The 15,212-nt window shown below is 35.1% G+C and overlaps 1 protein-coding gene across 1 annotated transcript; it reads left to right on the plus strand.

The window, feature by feature from the left end:
* The first annotated feature begins 14,336 nt into the window (after positions 1-14,336).
* On the plus strand, positions 14,337-15,212 carry LOC112707097 (photosystem II repair protein PSB27-H1, chloroplastic). Its single transcript, XM_025758672.3, has one exon. It carries the CDS (start codon positions 14,549-14,551, stop codon positions 15,062-15,064), a length of 516 nt encoding a protein of 171 aa, XP_025614457.1. The 5' UTR covers positions 14,337-14,548; the 3' UTR covers positions 15,065-15,212.

Consider the following 15,212-nt stretch of genomic DNA (forward strand, 5'->3'; position numbering starts at 1 on the left):
CCCTAAAAACAAGTGATGTACATCCTCCACCTCGTTGTTACAAAGAACACAAGTAACATCTCCCTGACTGATGATTCCAAATCGGCTCAACCTGTCCTTTGTATTCACTCTTCCTATCAGAACGAACCAAACAAACAGCTCCACTCTAGGCGGGGCCAATCCCTTCCAGACAGTCCTGGTAAAGCTGTAGCTAGTTACCTCCGCTGGGATCAGTTCCTCCTGCATCACCTGCACAAATGAGTTAGTTGTAAAAATACCTCGCCTATCATATTTCCACACCACTCTGTCCTTTCTGTTATGAGCTAATTTCACAGGCCTCAAAACCTCATGCAACGCACTCAGGAGTTCCAACTCCCATTGGAAGAGCTCTCTCCTCCATTGGAAGTTCCAAATCCACTCAATCCCATCCCAAAACCCACAGTTTCCTATAACAGATCCACACTGGTTTGAAACAGAGAAAAGCCTCGGGAACTGGTTCTTCAGAGGTCCACCAAGTATCCATGCATCCTCCCAAAATCGTGTCCTACACCCATCCCCAACCTCCATAGACAGGCCTGTGATCATCTTGTCCCTTAAATGTTGGTTCCTGATGTGTAGCTGGCATATATCCTTCCATGGCCCTCCTCTAGTAGGCAGTTGTTGAGTCGACAGAGGCTCATTGGGTTTCAGATTATGACAAGAAACTATGACTTTTTTCCACAGAGGGCAATCCTCCTTCTCAAATCGCCACCACCACTTAAACAATAGCGCTGTGTTGCGAATCATAGCATCCCCAATTCCCAGCCCACCTAACTTCTTCGGTGCCTGTACCACTTCCCACCTTACTAATGCCATACCAGTCCTACCCTCTTCTGAGCTCCACAGGAATCTTCTCTGCAGTGAGATCAATTTCTCAGCAACAGCTTTCGACATCTTGAACAAGCTCAAATAGTATACTGGCAGACTGTTCAACACAGATTTGATAAGTACCAATTTCCCAGCTTTGTTTAGCACCTTGGCTTTCCATAGGCTGAGTTTCTCCTCCACCTTATCTATGATAGGTTTCCATGTCTTCACCAACCTCGGATTAGCTCCTAATGATATTCCAAGGTATCTGACCGGGAGAACATCCCCCTTACACCCCAGCAAGCTGCACATACGATCGACCCATTGCTCCTCACAATGAATTGGAATCAGACTAGACTTATCAAAATTGATACTCAGGCCTGACATCAACTCGAATACTCTCAGAAGCCTCTTGTAATTCTTTATAGTCTCTTCTTCTGGTGGGCAGAAGAGAATAGTGTCATCAGCAAACTGAAGATGTGACAATGCTACACTATCTCTACCAACCTGTAATGGTGATATACGACCATTCCTGACTGCCTCTCCAATCATTCGATGTAGCACATCCACCACTAGCACAAACAAGAACGGAGATAGTGGGTCCCCTTGTCTCAACCCTCTTTCCATGTTGAAAGGCTTAGATGGCGATCCATTTATCATCACCGACATAGACGCAGTGGCTACACACTCCATCACCCATGCTCTCCATTTATGCCCAAATCCCATCTTCTGTAGCACAATGTTCACAAAGCTCCATTTAACCTTGTCATATGCTTTTTGGAAGTCAAGCTTGATTAGGGCAGCCTCCTTTTTCCTCAGTTTAAGCCAGCTAACTGTTTCACACGCAATAAGTGCCCCATCGTGGATTTTCCTTCCCTGTACAAATGCACTTTGAGTCTCTCCTACCAATGCTGGCATCACTGATCTCATCCTCCTAACTAGCACCTTCGAAGTAACCTTATACACACATCCCACCATGCTGATAGGTCGCAAATCTTTAATCTCCTTCGCACCTATGAATTTAGGTGCCAGCGCCACCCAAGTGATATTGGCATCCTTCGGTAACCTGGCCGTCTGAAAAAATCCCATAACTGCAGCTGTGAATTCAGAGCCAATCTCATCCCAACATCGCTTGATGAAGTTCATGTTGTATCCGTCACACCCTGGTGCTTTGGAGGACTCACAGTCCCACACGGCCTCTTTGATTTCCTCTGCTGACGACATTACTTCTAGATTCATTGCGTCCACCTCACTTATTCGAACCACCAGGCCATCTCTGAACCCCATAATAGGAGAGTCTTCCTGATGGTATAAGTCCTTATAAAACTCTCTGATGGCAACTTTTATTCTAGCCTGATTCCGGATCAACCTCTCGTTGATAACCAGAGTATCAATCCTATTGTTCCGCCTTCTAGATGAAGCTATATTGTGGAAGTATCTTGTGTTTCTGTCCATATCATTCACGTGTCGAGACCGTGACATCTGCTTCCAATGTACTTCTTTCCTCACATACCATCGCTCACAGCACTTAACCAGCGCCTTTCTTCTAGCCTCCAGAGTTCCATCATATACTCCATTGCTGACCATATCATCAACCATCTTGATCTCTTCCTCAAACTTTTTAATCTTCTTATCCATGTCACCAAAGTTTGTCCTGTGCCATCTTCTCAGTGGTTCAGCCAGTGCCTTCAATTTATCTGTGAATTGTAGCTCTCCCAATCCTCTCCATTCCTCCTTCACCATCCTGCGAAATCCCTCATGTGTAAACCATGAATCCAGGCTCCTGAACGGCCTGGGCCCTCCCCTCACCTTCCTATCTTCCACTATTAGGGGACAGTGATCTGACAAACCCCTTGGTCCACCTCTCAAGTGAGTCTCTGGATACTCTTCTAACCACTCCAAGCTAACCAAGACTCTATCTATGCGACTGCAAGAACACCCTCGAAACCATGTAAATTTCCGATCAGTGAGCGGCAAGTCCACCAAGTTCATGTCCTGTATCCAAAACTTAAAGTCTTCCGAAGACCTTGTCAGCCCCGTAGCGCCTCTTCGTTCCTCTATATGTACTATTTCATTGAAGTCTCCCATAAAACAGCACGGAACCTGACATAACCCCGCTATATAGCTCAGCTCCTCCCATACCTGAATCTTCTCATCTCTATCATGTGCACCATAGACCAAGACAAACGCACAGTTGAAACTACTTTTTAATATTACTCCCTCAACACACAACCACCTCTCTCCCTTATAACAGTTATTCAATTTGAACATCTCCTCATCCCAAATTAGCAATAGTCCACCAGACGCCCCTTCAGACCCTACATAGTCCCAACCTGGATTACCTTGTCCCCAAATTCTAGCAACTTCAAATCTCGTCACTATCTGCCTTTTGGTTTCAATCAACCCTAACATTTGTAGCCTATGTTTATTCCTTAGGTCCTTTACCATTCTCAACTTTCCTTCCCCCCTCAACCCTTGCACATTCCATGAACTGAAATTCATTTTAAAGTTGTTTTACACACCTGTTTTGCATGTTTGGGTCTGCATCGTCTCATTTTCGCTTTCTGCTTTGCCATCTTTTTTTTACGAGCTATTTCTTCGTTCCGCGCTTGTAAAATTGCCATGATGTCGTCTTCTTCATCGTATAAAATCGCTCCTGATTCGTGTGCCAGTTCCCAAGTCTTCCTATTTTCTACCAACTGCTCCTCCAGATCGGTTTTCTACCCCTCAGTCCTCCTTCCTTCTTGGTCCGGTTCAGTTTCTGCAAAGACTTCCTCAAGCTGCCTACAGATCACCCTACCAGTTCGTCCACAGCAATTATGTGGCTTTTGGTTGCTCCCGTTTCCATTCCTTGGTCTGATGCTCTGTTCTCCATGCCTCCCCTCTGCGTGCTTAGCTATTACTGCGCCTCCATGCCTGCTGCTCTCATGCATTTTTTCTCGTGGTCCTCCCCTTGCCACTTTGGGATCTGAGGCGCCATAGAAACCCTGCTCGACCGTCGCCGGAGACTCGGCTTCCACACCATCAACTCCACTCCCCGCGTCGTCGTCAGCAGCAGTCCCGGTGGTTTGGAGACGGACAGACCCAGCAAGTATCATCTGCCCCCCCCAGGTTCTCACCGAGGCAACCCTTTCCACGTTCTTCCCCGTTAACCGCCGCCTGCCTGTGAGCGACTGGAAGCTCTCCCATGGCGCCGCGTTCATCTCCCGTGTAGGTCTGGTGAGGAGATTCGCGACCCGCTCCCCCCAATACGGTCCGACCCGAATCAGTTTCAAAATCCCTCTGACCCGCCTCCGCTGGATTGTGGGCTTGTAGACCTGGGCCCAGCCTTTGGTGCCTGTCCCCATGTTCTATTTTGGCACAATTCTTTTCTAAGTGTGGCTTTTTTGGAGTTGCACTTGTGGGCTCCGTTTCTAGTCCAAAAAAATCACCAGTTACTGTTTTTTCAGAATCTTCTTCATAGAGCATAACGGCTCTTCCCCCCAAATCTTGCGTACAATGGTTATTCTTAATTAATGCCGGATACGTTTCAATTTCCTTAAGATTACGCTGATTATCGCCAATATTCCATTCATTCAAAAATGTGTCTGTAATTACAATTCTGCCCTTGTCTTCTTCCTCATCCCGTGGAACCAACAACAACCGATCTTCATCCTGTATCTCTCCATGCAATGACCCTGCAGTAGAATTCTGTATTATATCCCTGCCGGCGCTTTTGATTTTACTATCGGATCTTCCTTGTATAATTAACTGATCTCCTTCAGATTTTCCGGTGCATAACAGATTACACGCCTCATGTCCAACCTCCTTTACCAGAACATCGAAGTCTTCCGTACCAACTGTGACGTGGACCCTTTCTTGAATCACATCCATTACGCAAGTGTCAATCTGGACTCGACCTACAGTAAAAGAGCTACACATTTCCGTTTCTCTAGCACATCCAACGACTTCACCCCATTGGCCTCCTATCGTCCTAAAAGTGTTAACTGACCAAACATGTAGCGGAACCCCAAAGCATTCCAGCCATACCCTTCGAGTTTCATTATGTTCCGACTCCTCCCATCGCCACACTCTATGGAATAGCTGTAGGAGGCTATTCATGTTAAAGGTGTAGGCATCATCAGCGTTCCGTACACTGTCAAAGGTCAGAAGTGCTTTGTACGCGCCCATCTCCCGCACCTGAACGACATTAGGCACATTCTTTGCAATCATGTCCTTTAAAGACTCAAAGTTAATGGCTTTGGTCGTGCCCCCGATGATGCTCCTCTGCAACCATTCCAGATTCTCTGTTGCCACTGCTACTTTCACTTTTTTTGCCTGACTCTTTCCAGACGGATCTTTGTCTCTTTCCTGTTTCCGCTCCTCATTCCCAGGAGTCTCATGCTTAGACTCGGTATCTTTCCTACGTGGCTGCCATGTATCGGTTTGTCGCTTGTTCTCATCCGCACGTATATTTCTTGTCGATACTGCGCCTGACATCCTTCTGTATTTTGCCTCTTCCACAAACATAATCTTCCCTCTTAGTTTCTAACGATTCATTTCCGCAACAGCCTTCAATGCCCCTCCTTTGGTTGTGTATCGCACGAAAGCAATCATGTATATATTTCCACTTTTTTGTTTCCGTGATAAATATATATCATTGATTCGTCCCGTCCAGTTGAACAATTGGAATAATTCTCTCTTGGATATGTCCTGCGGCAGATTACTCACAAAGACAGAAAAAGATTCATGCTCCAGCCGTCGATACTCCTCTCGATTCCAAACCCTTGGATCCTTGTCATGTTCCGTATGCCTACCCCTCCCTGTGTTTTCCACCCCCTCCCTCTCTCTCTCTCTCATTTTTTTGTTTTACTCTTTTAACAAGAATAAAAATAATAAAAATCAAACAAAGAAGAAAAAGAAATATATAATGGTACAAAATTACTTGGAAGAGGATGAACTTACATTCATTCAACTAAAAGAAAGAAATAAATAAGGGAAAAAAGAAGAATAAAAAAATGCAGCATTAGAAGAAATATTTTTCTGTATTTGCAGCAAATTTGGGTGTAATACGAAGATATTTGGGTGTATTCTTTAAGAATTTTCGGTGTATTTATGCTGACAAATTCTGCATAATTCAAAACTTTTCTTCTCCTTCCTTCTTATCTTCTGCTGCATCTTCTTCTTCTTTTTCATCATCATCATCAGCATCATCTTTTTCTTTTTTTTATTCATCTTTTTTTTTCTTATTTTATCTTCTCAAGTTTCTTCTTATTTTACTCTTTTAACAAGAATAAAAAAAATAAAAAAAAGAAACACATAATGGTACAAAATTACTTGGAAGAGGATGAACTTACATTCGTTCAACTAAAAGAAAGAAAGAAATAAGAAAAAAAAGGAAGAACAAAAAAATGCAACATTAGAGGAAACATTTTTTGTATTTACAGCAAATTTGGGTGTAATACGAAGATATTTGGATGTATTGTTTAAGAATTTTTTGTGTATGTGTGCTGATAAGTTCTGCATAATTCAAAACTCTTTTCTCTATCCTCCTCCTCTTCTTCTGCTGCTTCTTCTTCTTCTTTTTCGTCATCATTATCATCTTTTTTTTTATTCGTATTTTTTTCTTATTTTATATTCTCAAGTTTCTTTTTATTTTACTCTTTTAACAAGAATAAAAACAAAAAAATCAAATAAAGAAAAAGAAGAAATACATAATGGTACCAAATTACTTAGAAGAGAATAAACTTACATTCGTTTAACTAAAAGAAAGAAAGAAATAAGAAAAAAAAGAACAAAAAAAAATCCAGCATTATAAAAAATATTTTTTTGTATTTGCAGCAAATTTAGGTGTAACACGAAGATATTTTGGTGTATTATTTAAGAATTTTTGGTATATGTGTGCTGATAAATTCTCTATATTTCAAAACTCTTCCTCTTTCTCATCTTCATCTTCTGCTGTTTTTTCTTCTTCATCTTCTTATTTCAAATCTCATAATTTTTTTTAGAGGAAAAAATCAAACAAAGAAAAAAAATACATAATATTGCAAAATCAATAAAAAGATAATGAGAGGAAAAAAATGCAGCAACAATAACAGTAATAAAAAGGAGGAAAAACGCAAAAAAAAAAAGGAGAAGAAGAAGGAAGAGGAGGAGGAACGTGATGCACGCTATTGAAACCGTTGAGTAGCACGCGTGTTAACACGCTCGTATGTGTGAGCATTATTTTTGTTGGATTTAGACCAAATTGTATAACTTATAAACCAAAATGACTTGTATGTATAATGCTTCTATTTTTTTTATCTTTCTAATATTATCGTTTTTATATATACAAAAATCTTCTAACAAAAAATTACGTTATAAATAATAAAAAAATTACGTTGATTAAAGTTCTAATATTCTGTTTTAAATTACGTTGATTAAAGTTCACTTAATTGTTATAAATAAAAAAAAATTTAACTAACATATATTTTTAAAGCACATAATAAATTTATAATTAGTAAAATATTTTAAATTTTTTATTAATAAATATAAAATAAATACATTTAAAAATTTAAATTTTTATAATAATAATTAATAATAATAATAATAATAATGACTTAATTAAATTTATATTCTTAAAACACATAATAAATAAACTCAAAAAATAATAATGTTTTGGAACAAAATTAATTAAGGGCCCTATATATAAGACTACTATAAAAATACACAAGTGACAGCATTCATTACACAAAAGCGTGTTCATCTCATCTCATCCGATCTATCTGCACCTTCAATGCTGTCACCTTTATTATTGATCTCGTCCACCTCTCTCTCTCTCTCTCTCTCATATATATCAATTTTTTTCCATTTTTTTCCTCTATCTTTAAATATTTTTTCTGATGATGAGTAGTGGCCCCGAAAGAGGGGAAGAAAACATGGGTTTCCACTTTCCATAAGGATCATTGTGTAGCAACTTGTTTGTTTTTTTCTTTTTAAGTACAAGCAGATTGTGACACCAAGGTTCATGTTTGCTAAGTCATACTTATGATGATGTTAAGATAGACAAAGAAAGCACAAGATATAGCATTGAATTTAATTAATTCGTTTTTCTTCCGACAAATTTTTATATGTATGTATACAAATTCTTTTACTCTAATAGTATTGGTATAACTTTTTAACTGTCACTAACTAGTAATTTTTTATCCGTTTTTATAATTTTATTAAATTTACAGTTAAATTTTTTATATTTAAAAATTTTTTAATAGATATTATTTTTTATTTTATAATTAAATTTTATTATAAAAAAATATTAAATTAATAAAATATTTTTTTATAAATTAAAAACACTCAAAATTAAGTACTTAATTAAACTTTTAGCCACGGATTTTTTTCTTGTTATGGAAATTTTTATTTCATGATTACTTCAAGCTGCTTAGCTTGAAGAAATATCAAATGGTAGCTATAGCTATAACACTGAAATTAGTGAATAATTCCATGGTTCCTTTAATTAGATTTTGAATATTTAACCCTCCGGTAATATACATTTTGAATTTATGAAATATTGACCTAAAGATAATCTAGAATACTAATTCACTTGGTTCATGTTAATTGATGAGGTTTTTTTATTACTGTTATTAAAGATTAAAGATGAACCAATAATATCTGAATTTTTTTTTTACTAAAGATAAAGAAATTCAAATTCGTAAATTTTAAATAAATATGAAAAGATTATAGCGTTTGAGTTATAGTTGGTTCGCAATATCTGAATTACCATTACTATTTCAACTAATTTACTTTTGTATAATTTAAATATCTAATGGATCATTAATGCTAAAAGTAAATTGAGAATCTAGTTGAGGGTTCATTTATATAAAACAGCTTCATCTAAAGTGGACAAAAATCACGGATATCCAACTGCTTTTTTCACTATGGATTTTCCCTTTATTATTTTTCCATTAATAAATATCCAGCTGTACCAAAGTTCATGAATTCTTCTTTTTAAAATTATTGCTATATATTTTGCTACACTGTTATTTTCATTGCTAGGTTGGATAGCTAGTATCCTTAGTCTTTTTTTCTCATTACTACTTTCTCTTAATTATGCTCTTTGATTTATATATCTTTACAACAAATTGTCTAAAATATAGGCCCTTTTATTCACTTTACTATCTTGCTTTCCAGGTACATATATCATAGTTCATAGTGCCACTTTGTGCCATATCTACTCAAATTATGCTCTTTTGAATGAGTATTTTGCCATGATTATTGATTATGTGCATATCCAATTCAATGACATGCACAAACAAATATTTATTAATATGCTTAAAAGATAAAAGGTGAACTTGAGTTTCAATCAACATACAGCAACACCGACCTTGTGCATTGTCTTAGCCACAATGCAGGAAGAATGCAATGCAACTTTGATTTAGAAAGAAATTAAAGGTTGGCTAAGTTAATATAATAATAAATTTTCTTTGTCATTTCATGGTATGCTATTATTTGTTTGTAAGGACTATCGAAAAGATTTCGGAAATTAAAAGATATCACATCTAACTCAAAACCTTAAGATAATAAGTTAATGGATCTTTCGTCTTATAAACTTCTCACTCTTTCTTATTTTCTTTAACGTGAGATTAATTTTATACACTACTTCTCACACTTGCAACATTAACAATCTCCCCCTCAAGTGTGAGTCTCCACATCAAGCATCAACTCCTCTCTAGCTCCTCCACCACATATGAGTATTCGTCCATCACACCGTTATACCACACCACGGGACACACCGTCTGGACCACTTTTGCCGGGAAGACTTTCGATGTTTCACCTTGAATACTTCTTAAACCAGACCGATTAACCATCGGCTCTGATACCAGTACGAAAGAGGCCAGTAGCGGAAACAATCCAAATATCCAACACAAGAATAATATGAAAGCACTTACAACACAATATGGCTGCAACTATGAACAAGCAAATATAGCAAGTAAAGCAATAACAAGAACACATCGAGATTTTAACGTGAAAAACCCCCTCAATATGAGAGGTAAAAACCACGAATCGTCCAGACTAATGAAATAGCTCCACTATAAACAATTGAGGTATAAGAGTCTCAAATAAAGCACAAATCATGCATATAACTAGCCAAAACATTAAAGTACCAAAGCTTACAAATGAAAAAGAAGAAGATAAAAATACCCAAAAATAGAACTATTATTCGAAGCATATTTCTCTCTCTGCAGACCTCTAATCAATATTTTTACCGTCTAGAATAAAGAACAAGAAGAGAAGAATCTGCAATCCAAATTTTACGTCGATCCAACAGTGAACGAATGAGAAATTACTGTTTAAAGATTATTGCTCTGCATAAAAATGAAAAATTTATTTTCTCTCTTGTGAAGCCAATTTCTCCTAATTTAGACTTCCAATCAACATCTTCACCGACCAGAATGAAGAACAAGATGAGAGAAACTTGCAATTTAAATTTCAAGCCGATCCAATGGTGGAAGAAAAAGAAACTGCTATTTGAAATTTACTGTTTTGCATAAAACGAAAATTCTGTTTTTCCTCTTCTCTCTCACTTTGATGACTATACACTCTCTCTCAAAATTAGGGGTGTACGCGGATCGGTTCGGATCGGATCGGATATGGTCAAAAATTCAATCCGATCCACACAATTTTCATCGGATAGAATCAGATATGATATCCGCGTTTTTTTAGTGTCATATCCGATCCGATCCGCACATTTGCAGATCGGATATTGGGTATATCCGCATAATTGAACATTCTCTTTTTAATATGGGTGTTCATGGATCGGATCGGATCCGCATATCCGCAGTGCTTATCTGAATCCGTTCCGAAAATTGCGGATATGGATCCGATCCGCAAGGCTATCGGATCGGATTGGATCAGATCCGCACACTAATCCGATCGGATTGCGGATTTTATGTTGGTATCCGCATATCTACGTACCCACAAAAATAAAGAAATAAATAAGTAAATATTTTTTTATGTTTTATTTCAACTAATAATTATCATATATGTTGTATTATTTTAATTTATTATTTAAGAAAAATATGTTTAATATTATTTTAAGAGTAAACATATTTAAAAAATTAGAAAAAATAAATTTTATTGATATTTTTTAATAAAAATAAGCTTTTAAAAATAAATTTTAGTTTTGCGGATATATCCAAGATCCGATCCAATGCGCAAATGTATGGATCGGATCCAAGCTAAAAAACTGGGGATATTGGATCCGATCCGATCCGATAATTTTAGTGCGGATCGAATCGAAATTTTAGCCATATCCAATCTGATCCGATCCGCGTTCACCCCTACATTTTAATCATATTTCTATGTAAAAAAAATTTAATAAAAATATTTCTTTCACACTTTTAAATTTATTTATTCTTAAAATATTTTTAATTAATTTTTTTTAAACAACAAAAATAAAATAAAACAATATATGAATAATAATTACTAACTAAAACAATATATTTGAACGACAGTACAAAATTATAAACAAAATCTTTTCTTCATAACATTTAGGAAAAATGGTTTTATAAGGTATGATTAAGGACTAATAAAAGCGACTTTGAATTGCAAAATGAAAAATTTTTAAAATTTCATTGTATTCTCATCATAAAGTGAGCTTTTTTTAACAAACAATTAACTTTCTTTGAAATTCTTATCACCACGTACAGTATTTCTTTAATTTGCTTTCATTTATCTATTACTTTGAATTTTTTTTTTCATAACATTTGTTACTCTTTATTTTCTATTCAAAGTAATATATTTTATACCTTTAATTTATAAAATAGTAAAACATTAATCCACTATTATCTTTTTGCATTAATTAGATATTGTTTTTTAATAATATTATCTTTTGATTATAATTAATTCCATATTTCTTAACAATTATACATTTAAATAATATAATACATAAAATATTGATGAGAAGATGAATGACCAAACACGAATAGACAAAATAAAAAATGTATTGATCTAAAAAAAGAAAATTGGAGCCGTCTTTGTTATAAAAAAGATGGTAGAATTTTAGTGTTATATCCGATTCGATTCGGATCAAATATCGAGTATATTCGCATAATTGAACATTCTCTTTTTAATAGGGGTGTTCATGAATCGGATCCGATCCGCATATCCGTAGTATTTATCCGAATTCGATTTGAAAATTGCGTATATGGATTCGATCTGCAAGACTATCGGATTGGATTGGATCAAATCCGCACACTAATCGGATCGAATTGCGAATTTTATGTTGGTATCCGCATATCCACGTATCCGCAAAAATAAATAAATAAATAAGTAAATATTCTTTTTATATTTTATTTCAACTAATAATTATCATATATGTTATATTATTTTAATTTATTATTTAAGAAAAATATGTTTAGTATTATTTTAAGAGTAAACATATTTAAAAAAATAGAAAAAAATAAATTTTGTTTATATTTTTTTAATGAAAATAAGCTTTTAAAATTAATTTTTAGTTTTGCGGATATATCCGATATTCGATCTGATCCGCAAATGTGTGGATCGGATCCAAGCTAAAAAACTATGGATATTGGATCCGATCCGATCCGATAATTTTAGTGCGGATCGAATCGAAATTTTGGCCATATCCGATCTGATCCGATCCGCGTTCACCCCTACATTTTAATCATGTTTCTATGTAAAAGAAATTTAATAAAAATATTTCTTTCACACTTTTAAACCTTTTTATTCCTAAAATATTTTTAATCAAATTTTTTTTAAATAACAAAATAAAATAAAATATTATATGAATAATAACTACTAACTAAAACATACAAACAAGTAAATATAATACCAAATATATATATATATATATATATATATATATATATATATATATATATATATATATATATATATATATAATTTTTTAATTATTATTGTGCGAATCTGCAGATCCGCAGATGCAGAGTTAATATCCGCGATCCGATCCGTAAAGAGTGCAGATCAAATCTTATCAGACTGTGAATCGGATCGTATCCGCAAATTTTAGATCGAATGCTAATATGTATCGCAAATTTATGGATACAATCTGATCCGTGAATATTTCTAGTCAAAATGACCTCAAAATTTGATTAGTATTGTGACACAATAAGTGAAAAGAGGTACCAAAAAAATTGGACTCAGACCTCGTAAAAGTGAAAAAAAAACCATCAAATAATCTTACATAACTATGCCCCCAGATAACAAATTCAAACTTGTTGCTAATCAAGTATCTTTGGCTACCATATGGAGCTCTTGTAGAGAATTAATGGATTTATTTTTTTATAAACTCCTCCTTTTTTTTGCTTTTTTTAATATGAGACTAATTCATACACTACCTTTTGCTTTTATAACGTTAACAAACACATGAATTTTGTTTAGGAAAAATATAGAAATATATTAATAATAAATAACAAACTTTTTAAAAAGAAACATAAGTAAAAAATACACAAATTTTTTATCTTAAGCACGTAAATTTTTAAAGAAAACACAAAAGTTTGTGGATGAAGTACATAATTCAGCTACACATGATTTTTATTTAAGTCAATTAGTTGATAGACTAAATTAAATTTAGTTATCAAAATAATTTTTTTTTTTTTTGGTTGTAAGTTATCAAAATAATTTATTCACGCAGCAAAAGAGTTTTGGTCCCATCCTCATTTTTGCAAAAAAAAAAAAATCCATCTTTAAATTCCTGTTCACTTGTAGAAATCATTTGTTTATTGGGCCTTTATCTTCTTGCCCGTAGTTTCTGGACAAAAAATGTAGAAAACAAAAGAGCTTCATCCAAGAAAAATATGCTCTTCATGACCAAAAAAAAGAAAAATATGCTCTTATGAAGGACCCAAACATTGGAATTTAATTTCCATTGAACATTGACACTTGGAGAAAAAATAAAAAGACTCGAGAAACAAGAGATTGTTTCCCTAAATTTGTCCAATATCTGTGTTCTAGTTGATATAATCTACGAAGATTATTGATGATAGATCTACTTAAAAGTCCATATTAAAATGGATAATATCAAATAAATAAAATTCGATCCCTGTGTACTTAGGAAAGAATTATATAATTTACTAATAAAAAATATTATTTATACATTAATATTAATTATTATGTATATATATATATATATAATTTATTTTATTTTAATATATTTTTTATATTTTAATATATATTTCATACTAATAATTAATTTTAATGTATACCTAACATAATTATTCACTAATTGAGTAATATGTAAAAATAAATAAAGCAAATATTAATACAATATATAATAATTAATATTAACTAAAAAAAAGTAATTATCTAACATTACTCATATATAAAATCAACGGTACAAGATTAAATGAGTTGAAAGAATATGCAAAAAATTCTCATTAAAATATAAAAAATGGGAGCAAATTGACCAAAACGTAAATCCAGTATTGGTGTAACTAGTAACTACTAATAGACATTAGTGTCCAAAAAAATGACATACTAATGAGAATTGTTGTTGTAGTTGAGCCTTCTCTTGTGCATAGTGAGTGAGAATTGAGAAGTGAGGACACGTGACAATGAGTGTATCTAAAGCTTACAAATCATTGGTTATTTTCTCATCCAAATACCAACACCAAAGATAAGACGATAAGCCCACGTGGCAACAACACTCACTTCTTCTCTCTCCCCCCACACATCAACACAACAAAACCAAACTCCTTCTTCTTCTTCCTCCCCAAACAACCAACCAACCATGGCTTCCCCAACTCTCATAACACCAACATCCACACCCAAATCGTCACTCCCACTAACAACCAACACTACAGTCAAACCCAAACCCTCCTCCACCACCAGCACATCACGCCGTGAACTCTTCTTCTCCATCACGGCGGTCTCATCGTCATTGCTGGCCGCCGTCCCTATTATGGTGGCACCAAGCGCGCTGGCTGCAGAGGACGAAGAGTACGTGAAGGAGACAGAGGAAGTGATAAACAAGGTGAGGACAACAATAACAATGGACAAGAATGACCCTAACGTGGCAGCAGCAGTTGCAGAACTGAGGGACACTTCAAACTCATGGGTTGCAAAGTACAGAAGAGAGAAAGCGCTTCTTGGAAGAGCTTCCTTCAGGGATATGTACTCTGCTCTCAATGCCGTTTCCGGTCACTACATCAGTTTCGGACCCACTGCCCCCATTCCCGCCAAGCGTCGAGCCAGGATCTTGGAGGAAGTTGACACCGCTGAGAAGGCACTCAAGAGAGGAAGATGAACAGTAACACTTTTTTCCTTTTTCTTTTCTTGGCTACCTTTTTTTGTATTATTATTATTATTATTATTATTGCTCTATTCAAATCTCTAATTACAGTAAGAGCTTCAGAGAAACAAAAATATGTGAGTTCTAACAACTGTCTTCATCA

The sequence above is a fragment of the Arachis hypogaea genome, chromosome 8 (assembly GCF_003086295.3).
Source record: "Arachis hypogaea cultivar Tifrunner chromosome 8, arahy.Tifrunner.gnm2.J5K5, whole genome shotgun sequence".
NCBI classification, from domain to species: Eukaryota; Viridiplantae; Streptophyta; class Magnoliopsida; order Fabales; family Fabaceae; genus Arachis; species Arachis hypogaea.